The sequence below is a fragment of the Saccostrea cucullata genome, unplaced genomic scaffold (genome assembly GCF_032062105.1).
Source record: "Saccostrea cucullata isolate Sc308-1 unplaced genomic scaffold, CSIRO_AGI_Scuc_v1 ctg7172, whole genome shotgun sequence".
Taxonomy (NCBI): Eukaryota; Metazoa; Mollusca; class Bivalvia; order Ostreida; family Ostreidae; genus Saccostrea; species Saccostrea cuccullata.
In genome coordinates this window covers 1-20,728 of record NW_026928321.1, presented here as the reverse complement: position 1 = coordinate 20,728, position 20,728 = coordinate 1, and the positions used below count along the sequence as shown (strand labels likewise).

The window sequence follows — 20,728 nt, the reverse complement described above, 5'->3', positions numbered from 1 at the left end:
ACAGAATTTTTAAACTGCAATCAATTATTCTCTCTGTCTTTCTCTCTCTCTCTGTATGTTTTTGTAAAAAGGAGACATAAGGTTGACCCTCAAAAAGCCTTTGAAGAAGACCCTCTCATTATTGCTCTTGCTAATACCAGATAAATGCAAAGTCTGAAATTTAATCATTTGGCATACTTAACATAAAAAGATTGTTTTTCCCCTTTTTGTGTGTGTGTTTTGTTTTTTTTTTTGAACTTTAGTAATGTAGTTAGGAAAGAGAAAGAAATGATAATTTTTCCGAAGGAAAGAAATGATTAATTTAAAGTTTCTTTTTAAAAAAGATGTTAATACCGATTAATTATAATAAGAATATCTCATGCTTTAGGATCGTATGTCTCCGTATATATGTAGTTTTTTCTTTGTTTATCACCAACACATTGTTCAGTAATAAGTGGTATCGGCTTGTGAAAAAAGTCTTTGAGGAAGTATGTCCACCATTCTTCCTGCTGTTTACACTGTGTTGTAGATCAGATTGCATACGCTAATCGACTTCGCGGGCAATTGATAATCGCTTTACGAAAGCAGATATTTGAGATAAGCTGGAAGTGATGATTAAGAAATACTGACAACTATAACCCCCGTTGTGTTGCCGGACTGAACAAAAGCTGGGGAATATAACATGTAAACAAAACGGACCATTAAGATATTCGTGGGAAATTACTGCAATTTATATTATGTCAGAATTTCAATTAATGTTAAAAAAGTTAAGTAATGCTGTTAAAATAAAAAAAAATGAAAGTCTTTTTGACCACACATGTAAAAATTCCACGAAATTTTCCCGATACCAATTTTGAATTTACAATGCAATTACGTGCGTAAACCAAGATTCCTCGGTTTGTTTTAAACATCACTGGTGAGCCCCTCTGTTTTGTCTCATCTCCAGTATGAACAATGGAAAATCCTGGAACGTTTCATTTTGATTAAAAGTAATTTCAGCGATTCATTTCTTCCACTCACTCTAAAACTCAGTTGGCAAAATTTGACCCGCGGTCAAAAATAATAAAACAGATTTTTTTATGAAGAGGAAATCTACCAAAAATAAAAAAAAATATAGCTTGCAAAGGATTAAATGTTTAACACGAAATTGACAGTAAATAGAGTCTTAAGTGAAAAAAAAAGTTTATTATATATATTCCGATTCGAAATTTAATTTCCATGTTTATGATAACAAATTGCTTATACAAGAAATAAAGATTTATGTAATATTCAGCTTTGCTCAGCAGCAGGCCAATATTCTCTCATGAATAATTTATTATCATTCAACAATTTGTGCATTATAGATGTCCATTTGATGTTATGGGGTGTTGATTAATTCTCTTTTCAACAAAATGTAGAAATTTTTAAAGTTATTCAAACCTTTTTAAAAGAATGTAATCGATTCTCTGAAAAATTTTAATTTTTTGTATATGTGACATTGTGTTCTGGTATCAAGAGTTTTACAGTCTTTGACACTACTAATTGTTACTGAAAATAATTATTCTTTACTTTGGCAATGTTATAAAATTTTTAATAAGAAGAAAAGTATATCTAAGTTTTTTTTCAGAACTTGTGTCTTATCCTTTTGGCTTTAATTGTCAATAAAATTTGTTCAATTCAATCCAGCAGACCCATTAAATACTTTCTGGTAGATGTGAGTGCTGACAGCAATAACTCTTAAATTTACAACATACTTGTTTATCCTTTATTCAAATAATTAAACGTGTGCAAAAACAAGGACAAGAATGTTAAGAGTTGACTTGAAAAGATGTTGTCCACCTAATCAAAAATAGTCTCTTTTATATGTATTGTTCTTCCTTCCTTCATTTTTTTTCTTTGATAGATGTACTCCATGCAGTCATTTATGGTTTGTTATGCTAGATAAGTTCTTGTATCGTAACGTCAGTTATATGATTTGATTGTACTACATTTCATCGAACTGAAACAAAACATGTATTGGAAAGCTGATAAAAAAAATATCATTTTAAAAGTATATGTTTATGTAGCATTATCAATCTATAATTCTATTTATTTTCTAGATATACTTGAATTACTCCTTTATTCCAAACATTAAAATTATAATTTCTATGCTTTTTGTTTATTTATAGACACATTCTTAAAATTGTGTAACGTTATATATACTCTTAATTTCTTAGTTTCGCATAAACGCACAACTACGAAAACACCAATCATCTCTTGGCGGCCAGTAATAATTAAATATTAATCGAATATGATTGGTCGCATTGATAAAGCAGACCCGCCCACACTTTCTAAGAATATTTATCTGAACATACATATACCGAATTTTCATGAGTTCCAGTTATCTATTTCTTACAGTCTTAATACTTACGCACAACTGGAGTATACAAATATGTGGACTTTTAATATTAATGGACATCTTTTATTGGACAACAAAGACAGTGGCGAAATTAAGATGATCAGTAGCAGTAACAAGTTTGGGATGATCAAGGTAAATAAACATTTATCTAGGCAATGTTTACGTTAAATACACATTCTTCTTCATTGCTAGTCCAATTCTAATTTTACTTGGTAGGATTTTTTTTTTGTGTAGCATACATCAGTGTACATGATCCGCACTAAATTTTACACCCCAAAACTTACATATGTACACTGTAATGATTTTAAAACTCTCATTACGTAAATTCAGGTCTTTGTTAAAGAAATACTATTCTATTTATGTATTTTTATAATTATTCAGGTCACCTTAAAAGAGGGAAGAAGTCTCTTTCTGACGCTGAAAAATTTTGATTCCACCGAACACGCGAATTTTGATAAAATGTGTCGAACATCAAGGACAGCGTTTCTACAATGGGCAAAAAGAGAAAACATGTGTGTTCAGGTATATATATTAAGTAAATTACAGTCTAATTTTGATATTAGAATATCAGTATACTCGTATTAGAACTGATGAAGATGAAATGATATGTTTTAGTGCATTTTTAAGTTTAATAACTTTTTCTCTTTTCGGCTACGAGAAAGTGTGAATAATTTTACTTCAATACACTTTATGTATACATGTATGTAGGACCAAGTTTAACATGAAAATACATGTAAGATTAAATAAGAATGAAGAAACTGAATATATGAGGTGTGTTCTTTGGTCCATTTTCCACATTGTTTAAATACTTGAGTAAGAGTTGATGTTGAAAGCCCCCCCCCCCCCCCCAACACACACACTTTCTGAAACGGTAAGGGTCAAATGAGATTCATGGAGTATGTGGATCTGGTTCTGAGGGGAGCTGAATCTACCTGCACCTCTTCCCAACGCAAAATGATTTTCTAGATTGGGCATTTTGGGGTGGGGTGACACGTTTTTTTCAGCCCCCTCCCTTTCAAAAATATGCTTCGCCACTGGAAAATGAATGTGAGTTAAATTGCTTTCAGTACTTAAATGAAAACTATAAGGAAAAAATCAAAGTTAAAACAACATGTATGTGTGAGATTTTGTGTTATTAGCAGTTTAAAATTAACAATGGATATTGCCAACTTGTCAATGTACATAAGCACTATTTTTAATAACGTATTAAGAATCAATATTGTTGAGTCCTTTGCCGCCGCAGTTCAGATTTATAAGAAAGAATTGCCAGGTGATAACAATGAGGCTGCATCGAAAACGATGCGACTCAAAAAAAAAAAAAAACACTAAAAGAGAACTCAACGGGAGGAGGTAGGGTAGGTCTGCGGAGTTGGTTGATTAAGTCCCAAAGTATTATGTCTGTTTGTGCCTGTCTGTGTATGTCTTTATTTATAATGAAATATTTGATGAAATAAATGCATATTGTCAAAAAATATGTACAATTCATGTAAATTGTAGGATCTTGCTGCGGTTGCCAGTTCAACAGAAGCCACGGGAAGCAGCAATGCGGCGAGTGTTTCCATTGAAAGTAGCTCATCTCAACAAAACAACACTGCAGATGATAACAATGATGCAGATGATCAAATAAACACTGTGAGTAAACATATTTTTAAGATATGATAAAAATAATGATAATCTAAAAGATAAATTGAGCACCTTTTGACACAGGCACTTATAGATGGTCTGCTTATTTTATAGTAATCCGGAATTAATGCGTTCCCTTAATTATGTAACAGTTCTAAAGAGAAACATAAATATTGATCGTCCCTGCCCAGTATTTTGCCGACTTGCAAGTTAAAATCGGAAGTACCAGTAGCTTTACTTGAATCATTGAGTATGTTTTTAATTTAGGTTTGACATGTTGGGGGGGGGGGGGGGGGTGGTCTTAAATATTTTAGGATATTGTAGCGGACCTGGTGACAGGGTTAGGATAAAATTGTACAAAATGATACTGGCCGAATACTCGTTCATTTTTTTTTATTTTTATTTAAGCCCAATGTCTACACATTTTTCTTAATATCATCAAATATAATGTTGCTCCCCATTATTATGTAACTAGTTGCAGATCTGTACCACTCCGGAAAAAAAAATTGTCAGACCGGAGAGCTACAGTTCCACCCATTGAAAAAAAAACCTGTAATATATATATGTTTATTCCGCACAAAAAGTTTTGCTTAGTTCTGGATTAATTCGATCAAATTCTTTTCCCAATTTCAAACATATACATTAAGAAAAATTCCTTACTCTATGAAGTACTCTCGTAGTTGACATAGATCTGCAAAGGGACGTTAGATTGGATTATCTTGCAAACCAAAATGACAGTATAAATTAAAAATTAATGGACGATATGTTTGATGATCTCAATTTCAGGACCAGTAGGGCTATTAACAACAATTATAAGGATTGTTTTGTTGTAGAGACAGTCAAAGAAACTGTTAGGAACACACGGTTAATGATATTTTAAGATGGAAGTTTAAAAATAAGAAAGAATTGAAGTAAATCGAGAATCGGCGCATTATGTGCTCAATAAATATACCGGTACATTGTACAGTTTTTTCAATGGATGGCACTGTAGTTCTCTGGTCTGTCTTTTTAGGTCACCTGAGTAAACTCAGGTGACCTATTGCTATCTGTTTTTGTCCGTCGTCCGTCGTGCGTCGTGCGTTAACATTTGAACATTTTCAGCTTCTTCTCTGCAACCACTGAACCAATTTCAACCAAATTTGTCACAAAGTATCTATAGGTGAAGGGAAACAAAAATTGTGAATTTCATGATCCCTGCCCCCCTGGGGCCTGAGGGGTGGGGCCAAAACCACTAAAATTAATGCAATCTTTAAAAATCTTCTTCTTTACTCCTGGACATCAAGCAGTCAAACTGTTTGCATGATTGTAATCAGCAATGAGTCCTCTATCAAAATTGTAAAATTCATGGCCCTGGGTCAGGGGTTTTAGTGCTAGGGTGGGGCTAAATTAGTAGATAGTGAAAATGCATTATTTCTTTGAAAATCTTCTTCTCTGCTCCTGGGTATTAAATAAACCAACTAAGTACATAGTTATGATGAGCAAGAGTGTCTATACCAAAATTGTGAATTTTATGGCCCCAGGGTCAGGGGTTCTGGTTTTAGGGTGGGGCTCTATTGATTATATAGTGAAAATACATGAATTCTTTGAAAATCTTCTCCTCTGCTCCTGGGTATCAAATAAACTAACTAAGTACATAGTTATGATGAGAAAGAGTGCCTCTACCAAAATGATAAATTTTATGGCCCCAGGGTCAGGGGTTCTTGTTTTGGGGTGGGGCTCTAATGATTATATATTGAAATGCATGAATTCTTTGAACATCCTGGTTAACATGCTTATGAACTAATTACATATTTAAGGCCAGGATTTATTTTATTTTCAGTTTTACAAACCCTCCGCTCAAGGTTTTGAATGTTCAGGTAAAAATTTAACAATTTTTTTTCTTTCCGATGTCAAATTTGAGTCGGGATTGAGATTTCACATTTACGAATCCGCACTTCCGGTTTAAAGCGAGATCCTGAAAGATAGCTTGGTTCAGTGTAAAATTCATCGATACAAGTGCCATCTAAAATGTTTCACCTGTTCAAAGGACAAATAAAATGCTGATCATTTGTTGCACAATGACATGCTGGTAAGATAATTATGTATTTGTTTCAAAAGTATCTGTCTGTAAATTATTTTCCTCCCCCAGGTTGTAAAACTGCCCGTGGTAGCTGTTGCATATTGCCAGCGGGCAGCAACATTGTTTAGGTCTCTGTTATAGCTTACAGTCTAAGCATCATTCTTCAGAAAAGGGTTGCTTATGCATCAGATATAATGAATAAAACTATGGGAGAAGTTCAGTCCATTTGAGGAAGAAATTGTTAAAGCAAGATGAAGAATATACAAATATATACAGGCATGTAGTATTATTTGTATCAGCCAGAAAAATTATTTTACTCTTGATTGAAAAAATGTTCACCCTACACCCGCAATATCTGTCTGTTTATGATAGGATTAAATTTTAGAACAATGTCTACACATTCACCTAACACATATTAAAAAAAAATGAAGATATATTGAAAGACTTTTAAAGAATTGATTTTTTAAAATATATTTTGACCAACATCACAAAATTTATATAACTGGCCCAAACTGGCAGATGATGAAATAAGCAATTAAATGTTTTACTTTCCTATTTGTAAGCATTATGTGTCTATTGGTAAGGAGCCTATTATAATAGCATAAAAAAAGAATGAACAAATGTTAATAATTGATTTAAAAAAAATTTTGATTTCCTTCTCCTTTGGGACTTTTTTATTCTCATGCTCATAACTAAACCTAAACAAAAAAAATGCTGGCCTTATAATGAAGAAAGGGGCCTCTTTCAAAATAGATACTTTCAGGGACGCTGGGTCAGGGGTACCAAGGGGGTACTTTGACAAAAAATAAATTAATGCTTTGAAATTTGCCCTTTGATAAGCAATGGTGCCTTCTTCAAAATTTGTGAATTTCATGGCTTTTGGATTAAAACACGAACCAAATGCAATCGCTGGAAAGTTGTTACATGATACTCAGGTGACCTATAAGGCCCGTGGGCCTCTTGTTATTTTTTCTGGAGAACTACATATCTGCATATATATATAAAGTTGTGTTAAGGTTTTTGATTGTAAATAACTGCGCTCGCCCCAACGGTCGCACCGTAGAACATATTACAGTGTACATTTCTTAAAAATAAGTTATAGTATCCACTTGTTTCATCCAATGAGGGTAGCAGTACATAATCTTAAAGGAAAGAACGATGCACTATGTTAATAAAAGTACTGAATCCCTAAAGTCAACTTCATCATTCCAAAAATGTTTTGTATATTTTAACTAGAAAGAGGGTTTACTTTTAATTGAATATGTTTACTTCATCTCCAGATTATAGGTCAACTTTGACACCATAGGCACTTGGGGTATGGACCCCCCCCCCCCCTTTCCATTTTTTTTTCTTTTTAAAAATGGTTTATTCACCTTTTACCTATTTTTCTATTCTAATATGCACTATATGTTATCAAAAATGCAACTCTTTTGTCTACAAGCCTGTTTTTAAAAATGCCGTTTTTCACTGATACATATAAAGAGAGTGAAAAACGGCATTTTTAAAAACAGCTTGTAGAGACAAAAGAGTTGCATTTTTGATAACATATAGTGCATATTAGAATAGAAAATTAGGTAAAAGGTGAATCGAAGCCAGATTTAAAAAGAAAAAAAAAATGGAAAGGGGGGGGGGTCCATACCCCAAGTGCCTATGCTTTGGACAAAAGATAATTTAAAGTAGTTCTATACTCGCACTACGTCATTTACGAATAGTAAAACCGGAACCGCAATTACCTTTTCCGAGATGAGATTTTTTAACTATATTGGTTTGACTTTTACTAAGCGTTTTAAATATCCGGTAACGATTTTGCTCGAAGTCGGTCGCGTCAACAAACACATATTCTACAGTTTAAGGATAAATTAATTTAAAAGAGAAGGATGGAAATAACTTTCGGTTGACAGAAATAATTAGGTAATAAAACGATATTTATGTGAATGATGCATGTTTTTTATGCCGCGCCGAAAACACTTGCTATATACATGCTACATCAGAATATGTATCAAACTATCAAGGCGACTATCGGCGGCCAAGTTGAAGCTAAAAGTGATGATTCGGAAGAAAAGTAATGACTACGATTTGACTTAGACAATTTATGGATTTTACTAATTAAACATTACAAAATTTACTTTGAATAATAATTATTGCATTAAACACATACCCCCCTCCCCAACCAGCTTACCCACGAATCCCAATGCAAAATTATCTTTTGAATAAGAATTTGACAAAAGTTGATTCACTTGCACACACTTCGTTACTTTCTGTAGCAAAATCATCCAGTTTCTGAGAATCAGTGAATTACTTTCATTTTCATCGTCTCCAATTTACAGACAAGTGCGTTTTATATATTTATTTATTTATTTTTGAGTAAAATATTAAAGATAAATTTTAGGGACAATAGGTTTGGGTGTGTATAATTATTGTTTTAAATTGTGTACAACCTTTTTAGTACAAGTATACACTCAAACATTAACAGTATTACAGAAATCCGTGGCAATATATTACTTCTGGTAGAAAGAAAATAGGGGGGTCTGTGGCAACGCACTTTGAAAAAATTACGCACTTTGAAAAAATTTTTCAAAGTGTGTAAATTTTTTCAAAGTGCGTTAATTTTTTGACACACTCAACGCACTTTGAAAATTTTTTTCAAAGTGCGTTAAGAATGCACATAAACATTTTTTACCATGGAGGCATTTAACGCACTTTGAAAAAAAGATATGCATGAAAATAAAAATTCTGGATTTAGATTTTATAGTAATAGAGGAAATCAAATTGTAATAATTATATATTTCGAAAAACGTTTTTAAATTTACATGAACTCATTTAAAATCTTTGAGAACAAGGAGAAGACGAGTAGAAGGTCTCTCATCCCAACTCTTTTTTTTCTTAAACATTGTACATAGCCGTCGGTAGCAAATTGAAAGTTGACCCCACAGGTAAGCCCCAATTTTTAATGCATACATGTTTATATTAATTATGTATATCTTTGAAAAATATTTATAAGCCTACATGTAACCCCCTTTCCGGTACTGATGCCTATGCTACACCCAAATATATGTGTTCACATAACTGGTATGACGTTGAAAACTTTCAATAAATTTAAGTTAACATAAAATGCATGCAAACTTGAAAAAAAATTAAGTACAGTAAAGCATTTAAGCGAGAAAGAATTTTCAAAGTATGGAAAAATCAAAATCGCTCACTTTCACATCCTGAAGTGACCTCTTCACAGAAAAAGTATCAAACAGGTTCAATTATTTATCATACCTAAGATTTGCAGGAATATTGACAAATCCATACATATTTTTTCAAAGTGCGTTAATATGGTCCATATTAACGCACTTTGAAAAGAAATTTTATTTTTTCAAAGTGCGTTGACTTAGTCCCAAAATTTAACGCACGTTGAAAATTTTTTTCAAAGTGCGTAATTTTTCAAAGTGCGTTGTAACAGGGGTCCCTTTAGTGTAGAGCTCATACCACGAAAAGTAATGCGTCAACATATATTTTTTTTAAGCTTATTATTTTTCTTAAATATAATTTATTAAAAATAATGCAAATTTACAAAGTTTGAGTCCATATTTTTTTTAAAAGACCGAGATTGTCCTGTGAGCATATTTTCTCACATTAAATTTTGATACAATAGCCTAACAAAGTGCATCTATTTATAATAATTCATGCAAAACAATGATATAATATAGTTTACTAACATGTTTCTACTCTATTTTGGGTATTAAAGTTGAATATTTAGACTTAAATTAATTAATATACAACAATATCTAGGATAGGTAAAATTTCAGTATTTTACATTTCGGGGTATATACTCAGATAGGCTATAGCGGAAAAGTGAATATGTTGACATATAACTTTTCTCGTGTCTATCCATTGCTGGGATGTATGTCTATCTTATAAAAACAGATTTTTAAAGATTGAGCCCATTTAGTGCCGAGTATAGAACTACCTTAAATGATATATCTTATCTCATGATAAAATAACGACTGTTAGATGTTTCTAGGCAAGCTATGTTAGAAAATATATCAAACTCTTCAAAGTGTAATTTATATCAACATTTAATCGACAATTCATGTTTGCAATGGTATTTAACAAATCTATTGACAACAAATTAAGACAACTATTAACAAAATTCAGGTTATCTATTCACACGTTGAATATTGAAACAGGTCGACAGCATAACGTACCTAAAAATAATAGATTATGTACATGTTCTAATCTTCATGATATAGAAGATGAATTTCATTTATTTTGAAATGTCCATTGTATATTGATACATTGTATAAGAAAGAAATTTTTGAAAAAAGTATTATTATGCTAGACCTAGTGTCTTTAAATTAATTCAGCTGTTAATTTCTCATAATATTAAAGATCTCGTAAATTTGGGCAAATTTTAAAACGCAGCAACAATGTTAAGAAAAAATAAAATTGATGTATAAAATTATTCCCATGTATGTGTTCTTTACATGTACGTTCACTCTCTCTGAATGGTTTTCCTTTTTGTTAGACGGGGTCACGTGACCCCGTCTTTTAGTTTACTCTCAGAGGTCTAAAAATAGAAAAAGGAAGCGGTGGTGATAACACATGAATTAAATCTACGCATACGAAAGAGTGCAGAAATTGTGTCGATCAAAACATAAACATTTTGTATCAAACTGAAGAAATTGATATGAAACTTTCTCTAACTCAACTAATAAAGTATTTTGATAATTTAAAACTAAAAATATTAACTGTAAATAACACTAGTAGACAAAGTACTATCCTGCGTATTATTATGGCTGTGTACGCATCATCCATTGTTTACTTCCGGAAAATTTATTAGTTCGTACCTGATGAAATTCGGAGAAGTTCAGAAAGGTTTCTAGACTGAGCAATTATTAAAATTTTTCTTCAAATCAAATTAAATGAAAAAAGTGAATGTATATTTTTCATAGTTTTGTTTTTAGAATGTTAATGAAAAAATAAAAGTTGTTATTAAAACTCGTTAAAAAAATCACACTTGTGAAATCTAGCATGAAGATTATTTTGACCCCGTCTTTCAGTACTGTCTCAGTACTTTGATTATTATCATGTTTGTTGTAACTCGGATAAAGAAACTAAAACTGAAAAGGTGCAGAAATGAAACTCCCCGAAATAAAAAAAATACTGACAAATGTCTCATCTCAAAGTTCTCAGATATCGAACTACAAATGAATGTCAATGAAGGGCAAGTTGGACTTGGATAGCCTCTGGAAAGTTGTTTTCCCTGTTTATTTTGTCCAAATGTTAAGACTTGAAAGTGAAAATACAAATGTACACTGCAAATGGCGGATTCTATAGGGGTCTTGTCTTTATACATGACATTCGGAGACCATTCACGTCCAACTTGCCGTTCAATGATAAACATATATTATTTCTACAATGTTGGTTATCACAAAAGGACAGAATTAAGCAGGTGCATTTTTCGAAAAAATGTTCACATTTTCTGAAAAAATTTTTCTCAAAATTTTTTTTTTTTATTTGTTATTAAGTAATACCTATTAATCAGTGATATATTTACAAAATGTAAACGTTTTGACTTCATACCATAACTTGTAAAAATATTTTTTAGACATGTTGACCTTTGACGAAACCTTAACCTAATTATTCCAGAACACTGACCACTGCAGCTGGTGTGCTTAAATTTATTATAGAATCCAGTCAAAATAATACAGAAGCCCATTAGTGCCAACCAGTATATATAAACACATGATAAAGGAAAGGCAATAAACACTTTATTTATGAACCGAACATGGATCAGGCATATAATATTCAATCTCAAATAAGCTGAATACCGGTATATTAAGGTTTAGTGCCCATGAAAAAGCTCAATTGACTCGAGCGCGTCAACTTTGCAGGCCCTTCAGGCCTTTGATAATTAAATATGATCTTGTATTTATTCTTTTCAGAATGAATCAAAACAGATTGCTTTTAAAGATCTGGACACAAAGCTGTTGGGTAAGTTTTATTTGTGACTAAGCGAAAAATCTGTTTATTTTGTGTATTATAAATTGAAAATTTTATATAAATTATTCTAGCAAATTTTATGCACTTTGAAAGAAAGAGGGTACGGTTAAAATTCAACTGCTTTACTCTCGCTTGAACGAGACAATAATTATTATTTAATAAATATAACAAACGTTTCTGCTCTTCTGAGCTAAGAGCTCGAGTGAGTTTTTCTGATCACCCGATGTTCTCGTTCGATTGTCTGTATAAACTTTTGACATTTTTAACTTCTCAAGAACTGCTAGCGCTGAAAGCCCCCTAATAGGGGGAGATGATAATGAAAGGACAAAAATAGGATGGGGTCATTTAAACATATTCTTAGCCTGGAAAGCTGAAACTTATGTGGAAGCATCCTTGGTAGTGTAGATTCTAAATTGTTAAAATCATGACCATTGAGGGTAGGACGGGGCTTCACTGGGGAATCCATGTTTTACATAGAAATATACATACATGTAGGAAAAATCTATAAAAACCTTCTTCTCAAGAAGCAATTGGCTAGAAAAAGCTGAAAAATTTCATGAAATATCATGGGATGGTGTAGATTCTAAAATAAAATTGTTATAAATCATGACTCCCGGAGAAAGGGAGGGGCCACAATAGGAAATCTTAGAAAAGCTTAAACTTATGTGTTAGCATCCTGAGCTAGTGTAGAATCTAAATTGTTAAAAGTATGACCCCTGAGGTTAGGACGGGCAACTATAGGGAATTCAAGTTTTACATAGAAGTAGGAAAAATCTTTAAAGCTATTCTCCTCAAGAATTAAGCAATGAATCAGGAAAGCTGAAATTTATATGGAAGCATCCTGGGGAAGTAGAAATTCAAAATTTAAAAATCATTACCTCTGGGGGGTAGAACGAGGCCACAATTGGTAATCCAAGTATTACACCCAGGAAAAAAATCTTTAAAAATCTTCTTCCTAAGAAGCACTGGGCCAGAAAAGCTTAAAGTTATGCAGAAAAATCCTGTGGTAATGTAGATTCTAATTATTAAAATCATGACAGGGTAGGGGTGTAGGGGGCCATAAAACATGAAAAAGGGAATTTTGGTAAAGAACTGCACGAACAGTTACTCAGATGAACGATGTTGCCAATGGGCCTCTTGTTAATTTTTTAATTTAAATGCTTATATAATATACCGACAATTGTAATTAACATGATTCTTCCACAATCAAATGAGGTGTCTGTAAAAAATTATAATTATCTCTACTTTATAGGAAGAAACCTACTTGTTCCAATCTGCAATTTGATTGAGCCTGCACCTTTAAGAAAAGTCAGGGATTTAGACCAATCCCACGTCAGGGAACTGGAAAAACAACTTATTGATACCCCGCAAGTGTTTTCCGTCCTGATTGGTCACGTCACTGCTGAAGATGCATCACTGGATGTAGTGCAAGTGGAGGGATTCCCCCACATTGAGGTTTTGGGAGGAAACCACACGCGGCAAGCCCTTCAAAATTTGATGAAAAGGGAAGGAAGTATTCAGAAGGTGTGCATTGATATTTATAAGAACCTCACACCAACGGAAGCAATGCTCCTTGGGCTGAACCACAATGCCAAACATGAATACTCCAAACAGACTTCATTCGTTGAAATTGTAAAACTGTTTAGGAAACTGCGGGAAGAGTGTCAATCTAAAGAAAAATCAGCCAAAAAATGCGCACTTATGTGGAGAGGACAGGCCGCAGTGATTATGGGAGTGAATGTAAGTAATATATATGTTTACAAAGTTTGTTTATTATTTTAAATTTTGTCTCTATAATACTCAATTTTAAGAGACCACTTTAAAAAGGTAAAGTAATCTTGTTTTAACGGGGGGAGGGGGGGGGGGGGGGGCTGTGCCTTTTGTTGCACAATACGTGCTTGTATTTCGCGCATTACAGTAAAATAAAACGTATTTACTGTTTTGAAGCATTTTTTTTCACTTGATTAATAACACTTAACAAAATTAAAAAAAATTACAGCTTGAAAAATAATATTTCAATTTTAAATGACTGAGTTTTAGCTCACCTGAGCACCTGATCACCTGTTGTCCGTCCGTCTGTCTGTCTAGCTGTACTTCCGTCTGTAAACATTTATCATGAACCACTGGGCTAATTTTAACCAAACTTGGTACAAAGCATCCTTGGGTGTAGGGGAATCTAAACTATGAAAATCAAGGGCCAAGTCCTTTTCCAAAGGGAGATAATAAAGGAAATACAAAAATAGGGTGAGGTCATTTAAAAATCTTCTTCGCAAGAACAACATAGCCAGAAAAGCTGAAACATATGTGGAAGCATCTTGGGAAAGTGTAGATTCTAGATTGTAAAAATCATGATCCGCTGGGGTAGGGCGGGGCCACAAATGCAAGTTTTACACAGAAATATATAGGAACAACCATTAAGAATCTTCTTCTCAAGAACATCTGGGCAGGAAACACTAAAACTTATCTGGATGCATCCTGGGAAGTGTAGATTCTCAAATTATGACCCCTGGGAGTAGGGAGAGGCCACAATAGGGAATCCAAGTTTTACATTGAAATACTAGTACACATGTATATGGAAATATCTTTAAAAACCTTCTTAAGAACTAGAGCCATTGGACCAGAAAAGCTGAAACTTATGTGAATCTCAGGAAAAAGTAGATTCTAAACGGTCCAAATCATAACCCCGGGGATAGGGCTTGGTCAAAATTTGTATTACGAAGGGGGGACTTGTTAAAGAACAGCATGACCAAAGTTTCTCAGGTGAGCGATGTGGTCCATCGGCCACTTGTTATAACTATTTCATACTGGTAGGTAATTTAAAGTGACGTCATAATCGTGTGTTTTTGGTGTCAGATAACGTATTTGGTAATGCTCTTGAGGAAGGAGCAAAAAACAATGTTATAAACGATGATAAAAAAACATGCTAATTCTATTGCGGAAGACTAAACTAAAGAATTCCTACAGAACACATCTCCACTGCGCATCAGTAGATGATGAATTGTGGATTCTATTAGACGCTTTCTTCCAATCCTGGAAACTTAATAAAATAAGAAAAAAACCAAAGGGCGAAATAAAAAAACGCATCTCATGGCATGGACGCAGTGTGTAGAAAAAGAGAAAGGGGGTCTTATTGAGGCAGATTACAAATGGAGAGCTTGATTTTGCCAAATTCAAAGAAATGTGCATAAAGAGGTAAACATTTTACACGACTTCCATAAACCGATAAAACATTAATCTCATGAATTACATATTTGAATTTCAATATAAATTCAATATAATTGGTCTACAAATGAATGCTGAACACATTTTGTTAATCCATGCATTTCAGTAAAAAATCGCTAGCTGTAGTAGAATTCAGACGTCCAAGAGATCCAAGACAATCAACAGACAGGAGAAGATGAGTAAGTATCAAACCATCTCTTTTCTGATTCTTCTGTATGGCACTTGATCCAAACTCGCAATGTAAATTATATTTTTTAATAACCAATTTGTTTATTTAATCTTTTTTTTTTGGAAGATAAAATCTTATCTCTACAGCAGGCAGTAATGCAGTAATTTGTAGCGATTTAAAAGTTGGCAAATATAAATGATGCTCTTTAACTATTTATAATGTTCCACGTATATAGAATGAAATATTATTCTACTTCATTTTTCATTAGGAATGTAATCACAAGTAAAAAGCAAGCAGGAAAGATGGCGAAGAAACTGAAGTTAGTGATAATGAAAATTCCACCAGGTACATGGATGATTATTGTGTATTTAACAAGCACGTAGCAATAAAGGCCCCCCCCCCCCCCCCCACTTTTTCCCCCTTTCCATTGAAAATGTACATTGAGAGGTTGGTTCCCCCCACACTTCTTAGCACAGTATAGTGATATGAAGGAAAATGTAGAATTGTATGCCAAGATGCCAAGGGTTTGAACCTGAAAAGTGAAAGGAAGTTTTCCTTAAAAAAGTTAGCCAACAACCCCCCCCCCCCCCCCCCCCACCCTTACGAAATAGGATTCTCAGGTTCTGGCATTTTTCCTTCTTTTTTTTTTTGCTTGTTAACTTTTAGAGGTAAGTAAAAAAAAAAATAAAAAAATCTTTCGTAGCCCCCCGCCCCCACGCCCCACCCTTTCAAAAACAATGCTTCGTGCCTGTTAAAGGCGCATGTAATAGAAATATATGACATTTGTAATTTAATAATAAAAGACTGTAATTCATAATCTAAATAATGAATTCTCGTTGAACATGTATATTTAATTGAATCTATGATTGAATTACTAGCAATGAAATGTCAATGAAAAAAGAAATTGATATCAATCTTAATTCTTCAAACATATTTTTTTAGATCAGTTTCATTGAGAGAGGATGAAAGAGATATTGATATTGCCAAACCTAGTGAAACTATGACTGAAAAAAGCTTAAGGAAGAGCAGAGGCGAAACGAGGATTTGTGTAAAGAATTAAGAACTGAGCAAGAGAAAAATGAAGAATTGAAGACAGAAATAAATTTGCTTAAGTCTGAATTGACAGAGGTAAGTTTAAAATTTGTATAGCAAATGAGTAAATAATTTGTAAACAGGTGTAGTAGTGTATGTGTTTATATAGGAGTGGAAAATTAAAAGAAATTACATGACACAATCAAGGAATTATGAAGCTTTTTTTTTATTTTTTAGACTAAGAAATGGTCCCAATCTTGGGAAGAAAATATCATACAATTAAGGTAAGGTATAAAGGTGAACCTTTCTGCTTGATTTTTATTTGTAAAGATCTATATATCATGAGTTTAAGTATCAAGTAAATTTTTAATATCACATTACTTAACTTTGAAAAAATAAGTTTTTTTTTTACTTAAAGTAATCCATTCTTTTCAATTAAATTGGGTACTAGTTAGATTTTTTAGAAAAGTCTAAACTTTGATAAAAATGACTTTTATTTGTTAGGCGATATGATTAAACCTTTAAAATGTAACTTATACTTGACAGCATCAACATGCAGAAATTCATCAAAAATTGATACAACAACAAGATGCTCTGAAACATGCTGAGGCTGCTGCCGCAAGAGCACGGATGAAAAGCAGAGTAAGATAAGAACACATTACTTGTGCCATGTTCTCTAATATCCATAAACACAAATGATAAATCTGCATATCGACAATCAAAATTTTTTTATTTCAATTTTTGGAAAAAAATGTCCTTTTTTACCAGTACATGTACATTTAGGTACCCGGTATACCATAAACTGTACAAAATTATCCAATCCGCTACATTATTATAAACGATGAAGACAAATATAATGTCTTATAAATCAATAATTTTTGATTTGGCAATTGATAATTACAGATGGATAATTTTTAAGTTAAGAGACAAAATACACTCACCTCTCAATTCAACGGTAACAAATATTGTAACATAAAAATTTAACCACAATAACGTCGTCTATATCAGGGCATTATGCGTACAAATCCAAGGCTCAGATCTGAGACAATAGTTACCATCGCTATAATAATTGGATTTATTTTGTAAAGGAAATAAATCTGATCATTTCATTTCAGATCGAAGAAGAAACAAAGAAAAATGATCATGAGGACACTCTACCAACAACTCAGGTAAGCATGCATAAACAATACACGTGTCCTTCCTTATCTCTTAGAACATAAATTTATGCATTATGAACCCGATCATAGTCACAATTATAAAAATTAAAATCCCATGATTCCGTGAAAATCAAGGACGAGGAAAAAATGCAGTGATATGCTTGTTAAAATAAGTATAGCTTACTGCAATAAAAAAATTATATTTCAAGTTTTCTGATACATGAAAAACACCCTAAAAAACAGGTTGTTCAACGACTCTTGAAACATGTTTTTTTTTAATAAGGATATTCACATACGAAACTTAAATAATTGTGTTCTTTGATTAATGTCTCTGTCTATTTTGTAGAGCGAAGTCACTACAAAAAAGAAATGACAACACTGCCCCAGTGCTTCATGACAGCACTTCCAAGGTACTTATATTCTTATACACTTATAATTGTGTTCCTCATATCAGGTACCATTGATTCATAATAAAAACAAAATGCCTAGCTGAAAAAAAAATTAAATTTTAGTTAAATGCAGTTAAACAAATGAAATTGTAAAAAAAAGAACATTATATATAAAAGTCATGGTAACTGTATTGAAATATAAGCGATATTTAGACAAGGGTAAGAAAACGTAATAAAGGGCGAGGCTTGCCGAGCTTTCATGCATTTTCGACCCATGCCCAATTATCGCTTATATTTAAACAGTTACATGTATCATGTATTTTGTTTATCCTGCAACATATCTTTTATTACATTTCAACCTCCAAAACGGGCTATTTTGGACAGATTTAGGCATATCTATGCAGTTCAAACTATGACGCTAAGGTGATATGGCAATTGCAATATACATGACTTCAAAATGCTTTTAGAACGTTGGAATACATGCAAGAGGCTTTATTAGGGCAGTGACCGAATAAAGTTTTGGTTTATTAGGTTACCTTTATTAGGTCGATGTAAGGGGTAGTAGAAGGATAAAAATCTTATATTAATTTGATAACTTTCGATATATTTTACTATATGATTCATTAAGTCACCTGGAGTTTGGCAAGCTTCAAATTCTGTACATATAAGAATTAACACATTTTATACTTGATATTGCAATTACTCAACTTAGTAGAACTCTTTCGCAATGGAGGTAAGGAACGTCTGTTCGCTGGGGAAATATGTGCTATTGAATACAATGCAAGATCGATCATTGTAGAATTCATAAGGAGAGATAAGTTAAAAAATCCTAGTGGAATAACTTCCTTAACAATAGCTGAACTAGCCTAATTAAATATTGAGAGAAGTTAATCCTTGATTGGTACATTTTTAACGATATTTTAACTAAGCGGGCTCTTCTCATTAAATTTTCATCGAAAATTGAGGTATTTCATAGCTGATAAAATAAACTTATCTTTCCTTATTTGACAATCTACTATTTGGAATTCAATTCTCAGCAATTCATTGTACTTTCTGCATAAAATTGTTCAAATTATTCGATTGTCACTACTGTAAACAATGCCATGTGCCCCGATAAACTTGTGAGATTTGAGCTTTCTCGACTCCCCTGCAAAAGAGTGGTAGTAAGTTAAATAACTGCGAGGTAATCGCGATATTACGTATTGTATAACATATATACCGTTATACGTTGAACCTTTAAATAACTTACTTCATATTATTTTTTCTACTTTAGGGAAGAAAGGAAACAAAAAGAAACTGAGGAGGAAGAAATGACTGAGGTAAAACATTGCATTTATTACTCTTCGAGGGAAAAACTGCTTTATTTTACAATTAATACATGTATTCATTGCAATATTTTTTTTTACTAATCATATAAAAGGGCATCCCCTAATATTTTATTTTAAAATTTTAAATTATAAAATTCTTTGCATTTATGTAAATGTTAAAAAGTACATTAACAGAAGTTCACAATTTTATAAAATGAGAGTTTTAAAAGATTATGCTGTCAATATAAAAATCAAGAACGTTTTGGTCCATGGTTTTTTTTTTATATTTCGAAATGAAGCTCGTTATGTTGTTTCATTAGATCAAAGTGCTTTAAAGAGGGGAAGGTATTTTATAGCAAAATATTCGTAGGAAAAACATCAATTGATAATTTCAACCTGTTTTGCTGATGCAGTATTTTAAATTTTGTCTACAGGTGGATTGTGGATTGGTACTATATGGTGGAAAGATCTACTTTGGAACTTTCGAAACATCGGAAAAATTTGTGTTTTGTAAGTTACCAATTGCAACAATCAATGCGGAGAATGCTGTCATAATCGATGAACGAGCTAAGACACGCGAAATCAACATGAGGGACTGTCAGACAGTAAACAAAGAGGATATTGTTATGCAACAGAAAGGACAAATCGATTCCAAAGGCAATGTTCTAATTGATGTAACAGTAACTGCAGTGAAGGAGGCCGTGAAAAAATTCATCAGAAAATGATTATAAAACACTGGATCTCCTTGTTAAAAATGTATCATTTCATATAATTAATTGCATTCTTATTGTGGCTACTTTGTAGATATGCTTGCTCTTTTCAGTAACAAAACTATGAAATGTTTAAATTAAGGAATTCATTTAATAGTACCATTTATACGGTATAAACTGGGTTGGGAGTTAACGCTTTATAAACTGTGAAGCGATTTATAAAAAAGCGTAAACTGTTCCAACCCAGTTTACACTGTATAAAATGGGTAGCTATTAAATTCATTGCTTTTATTTTAATTTTCATTCTTTTGATGTAAGAAAAAAGATCATTGTTCTAAAAAAATGACTTTAGATTGTTTCAAAATTTGAACCTAACGTCAGGCGGATTAATACGTTTTTTTTACAAAAGTCATCGATGGTTGTATAAGCTTGAGATTTGGAAATTGTAATTGTAGTAGTGAACACTGTATCAGTGATAGAATTGGGGGGAAATGTTCTCCCTAAAATCTAACTATGTAAACAATGGTTGGTTTGTTATTGAAATAATGAATGTACAATGCACTAATGTGAATTTAGAGAGGAAATTTACCCTGCAGATTTTGTGCTTTTTTAAAAATTGAATAGTAGTTGCAAACACTGTATCAGTGATATTCTTTGGGAGGAAATTTACTCCCTAAAATCTAGTTATGGAACGATGGTTGTTAAAGCTTTAG

General features: G+C 32.5%; 2 protein-coding genes and 1 long non-coding RNA gene across 3 annotated transcripts; all 3 read left to right on the top strand.

The window, feature by feature from the left end:
• Positions 1 to 2,225: 2,225 nt before the first annotated feature.
• LOC134277201 (uncharacterized) lies at positions 2,226 to 15,138 on the top strand. Its single transcript, XM_062759525.1, has 6 exons — positions 2,226 to 2,488; positions 2,738 to 2,878; positions 3,854 to 3,988; positions 11,972 to 12,020; positions 13,282 to 13,784; positions 14,983 to 15,138. Exons 1-6 carry the CDS (start codon positions 2,249 to 2,251, stop codon positions 15,136 to 15,138), a joined length of 1,224 nt encoding a protein of 407 aa, XP_062615509.1. The 5' UTR covers positions 2,226 to 2,248.
• Positions 15,139 to 16,692: 1,554 nt separating this feature from the next.
• LOC134277199 (uncharacterized) lies at positions 16,693 to 17,621 on the top strand. The gene is made up of 3 exons (XR_009994206.1): positions 16,693 to 16,736; positions 16,999 to 17,094; positions 17,568 to 17,621. It is a non-coding gene; the product is annotated as an uncharacterized LOC134277199 (long non-coding RNA).
• A 357-nt stretch (positions 17,622 to 17,978) lies between these two features.
• Positions 17,979 to 20,162, top strand: LOC134277203 (uncharacterized). The gene is made up of 3 exons (XM_062759526.1): positions 17,979 to 18,019; positions 19,272 to 19,317; positions 19,740 to 20,162. The coding sequence occupies exons 1-3, from the start codon at positions 17,979 to 17,981 to the stop codon at positions 20,028 to 20,030; spliced, it is 378 nt and encodes a 125-aa protein (XP_062615510.1). The 3' UTR covers positions 20,031 to 20,162.
• Positions 20,163 to 20,728: the final 566 nt, after the last annotated feature.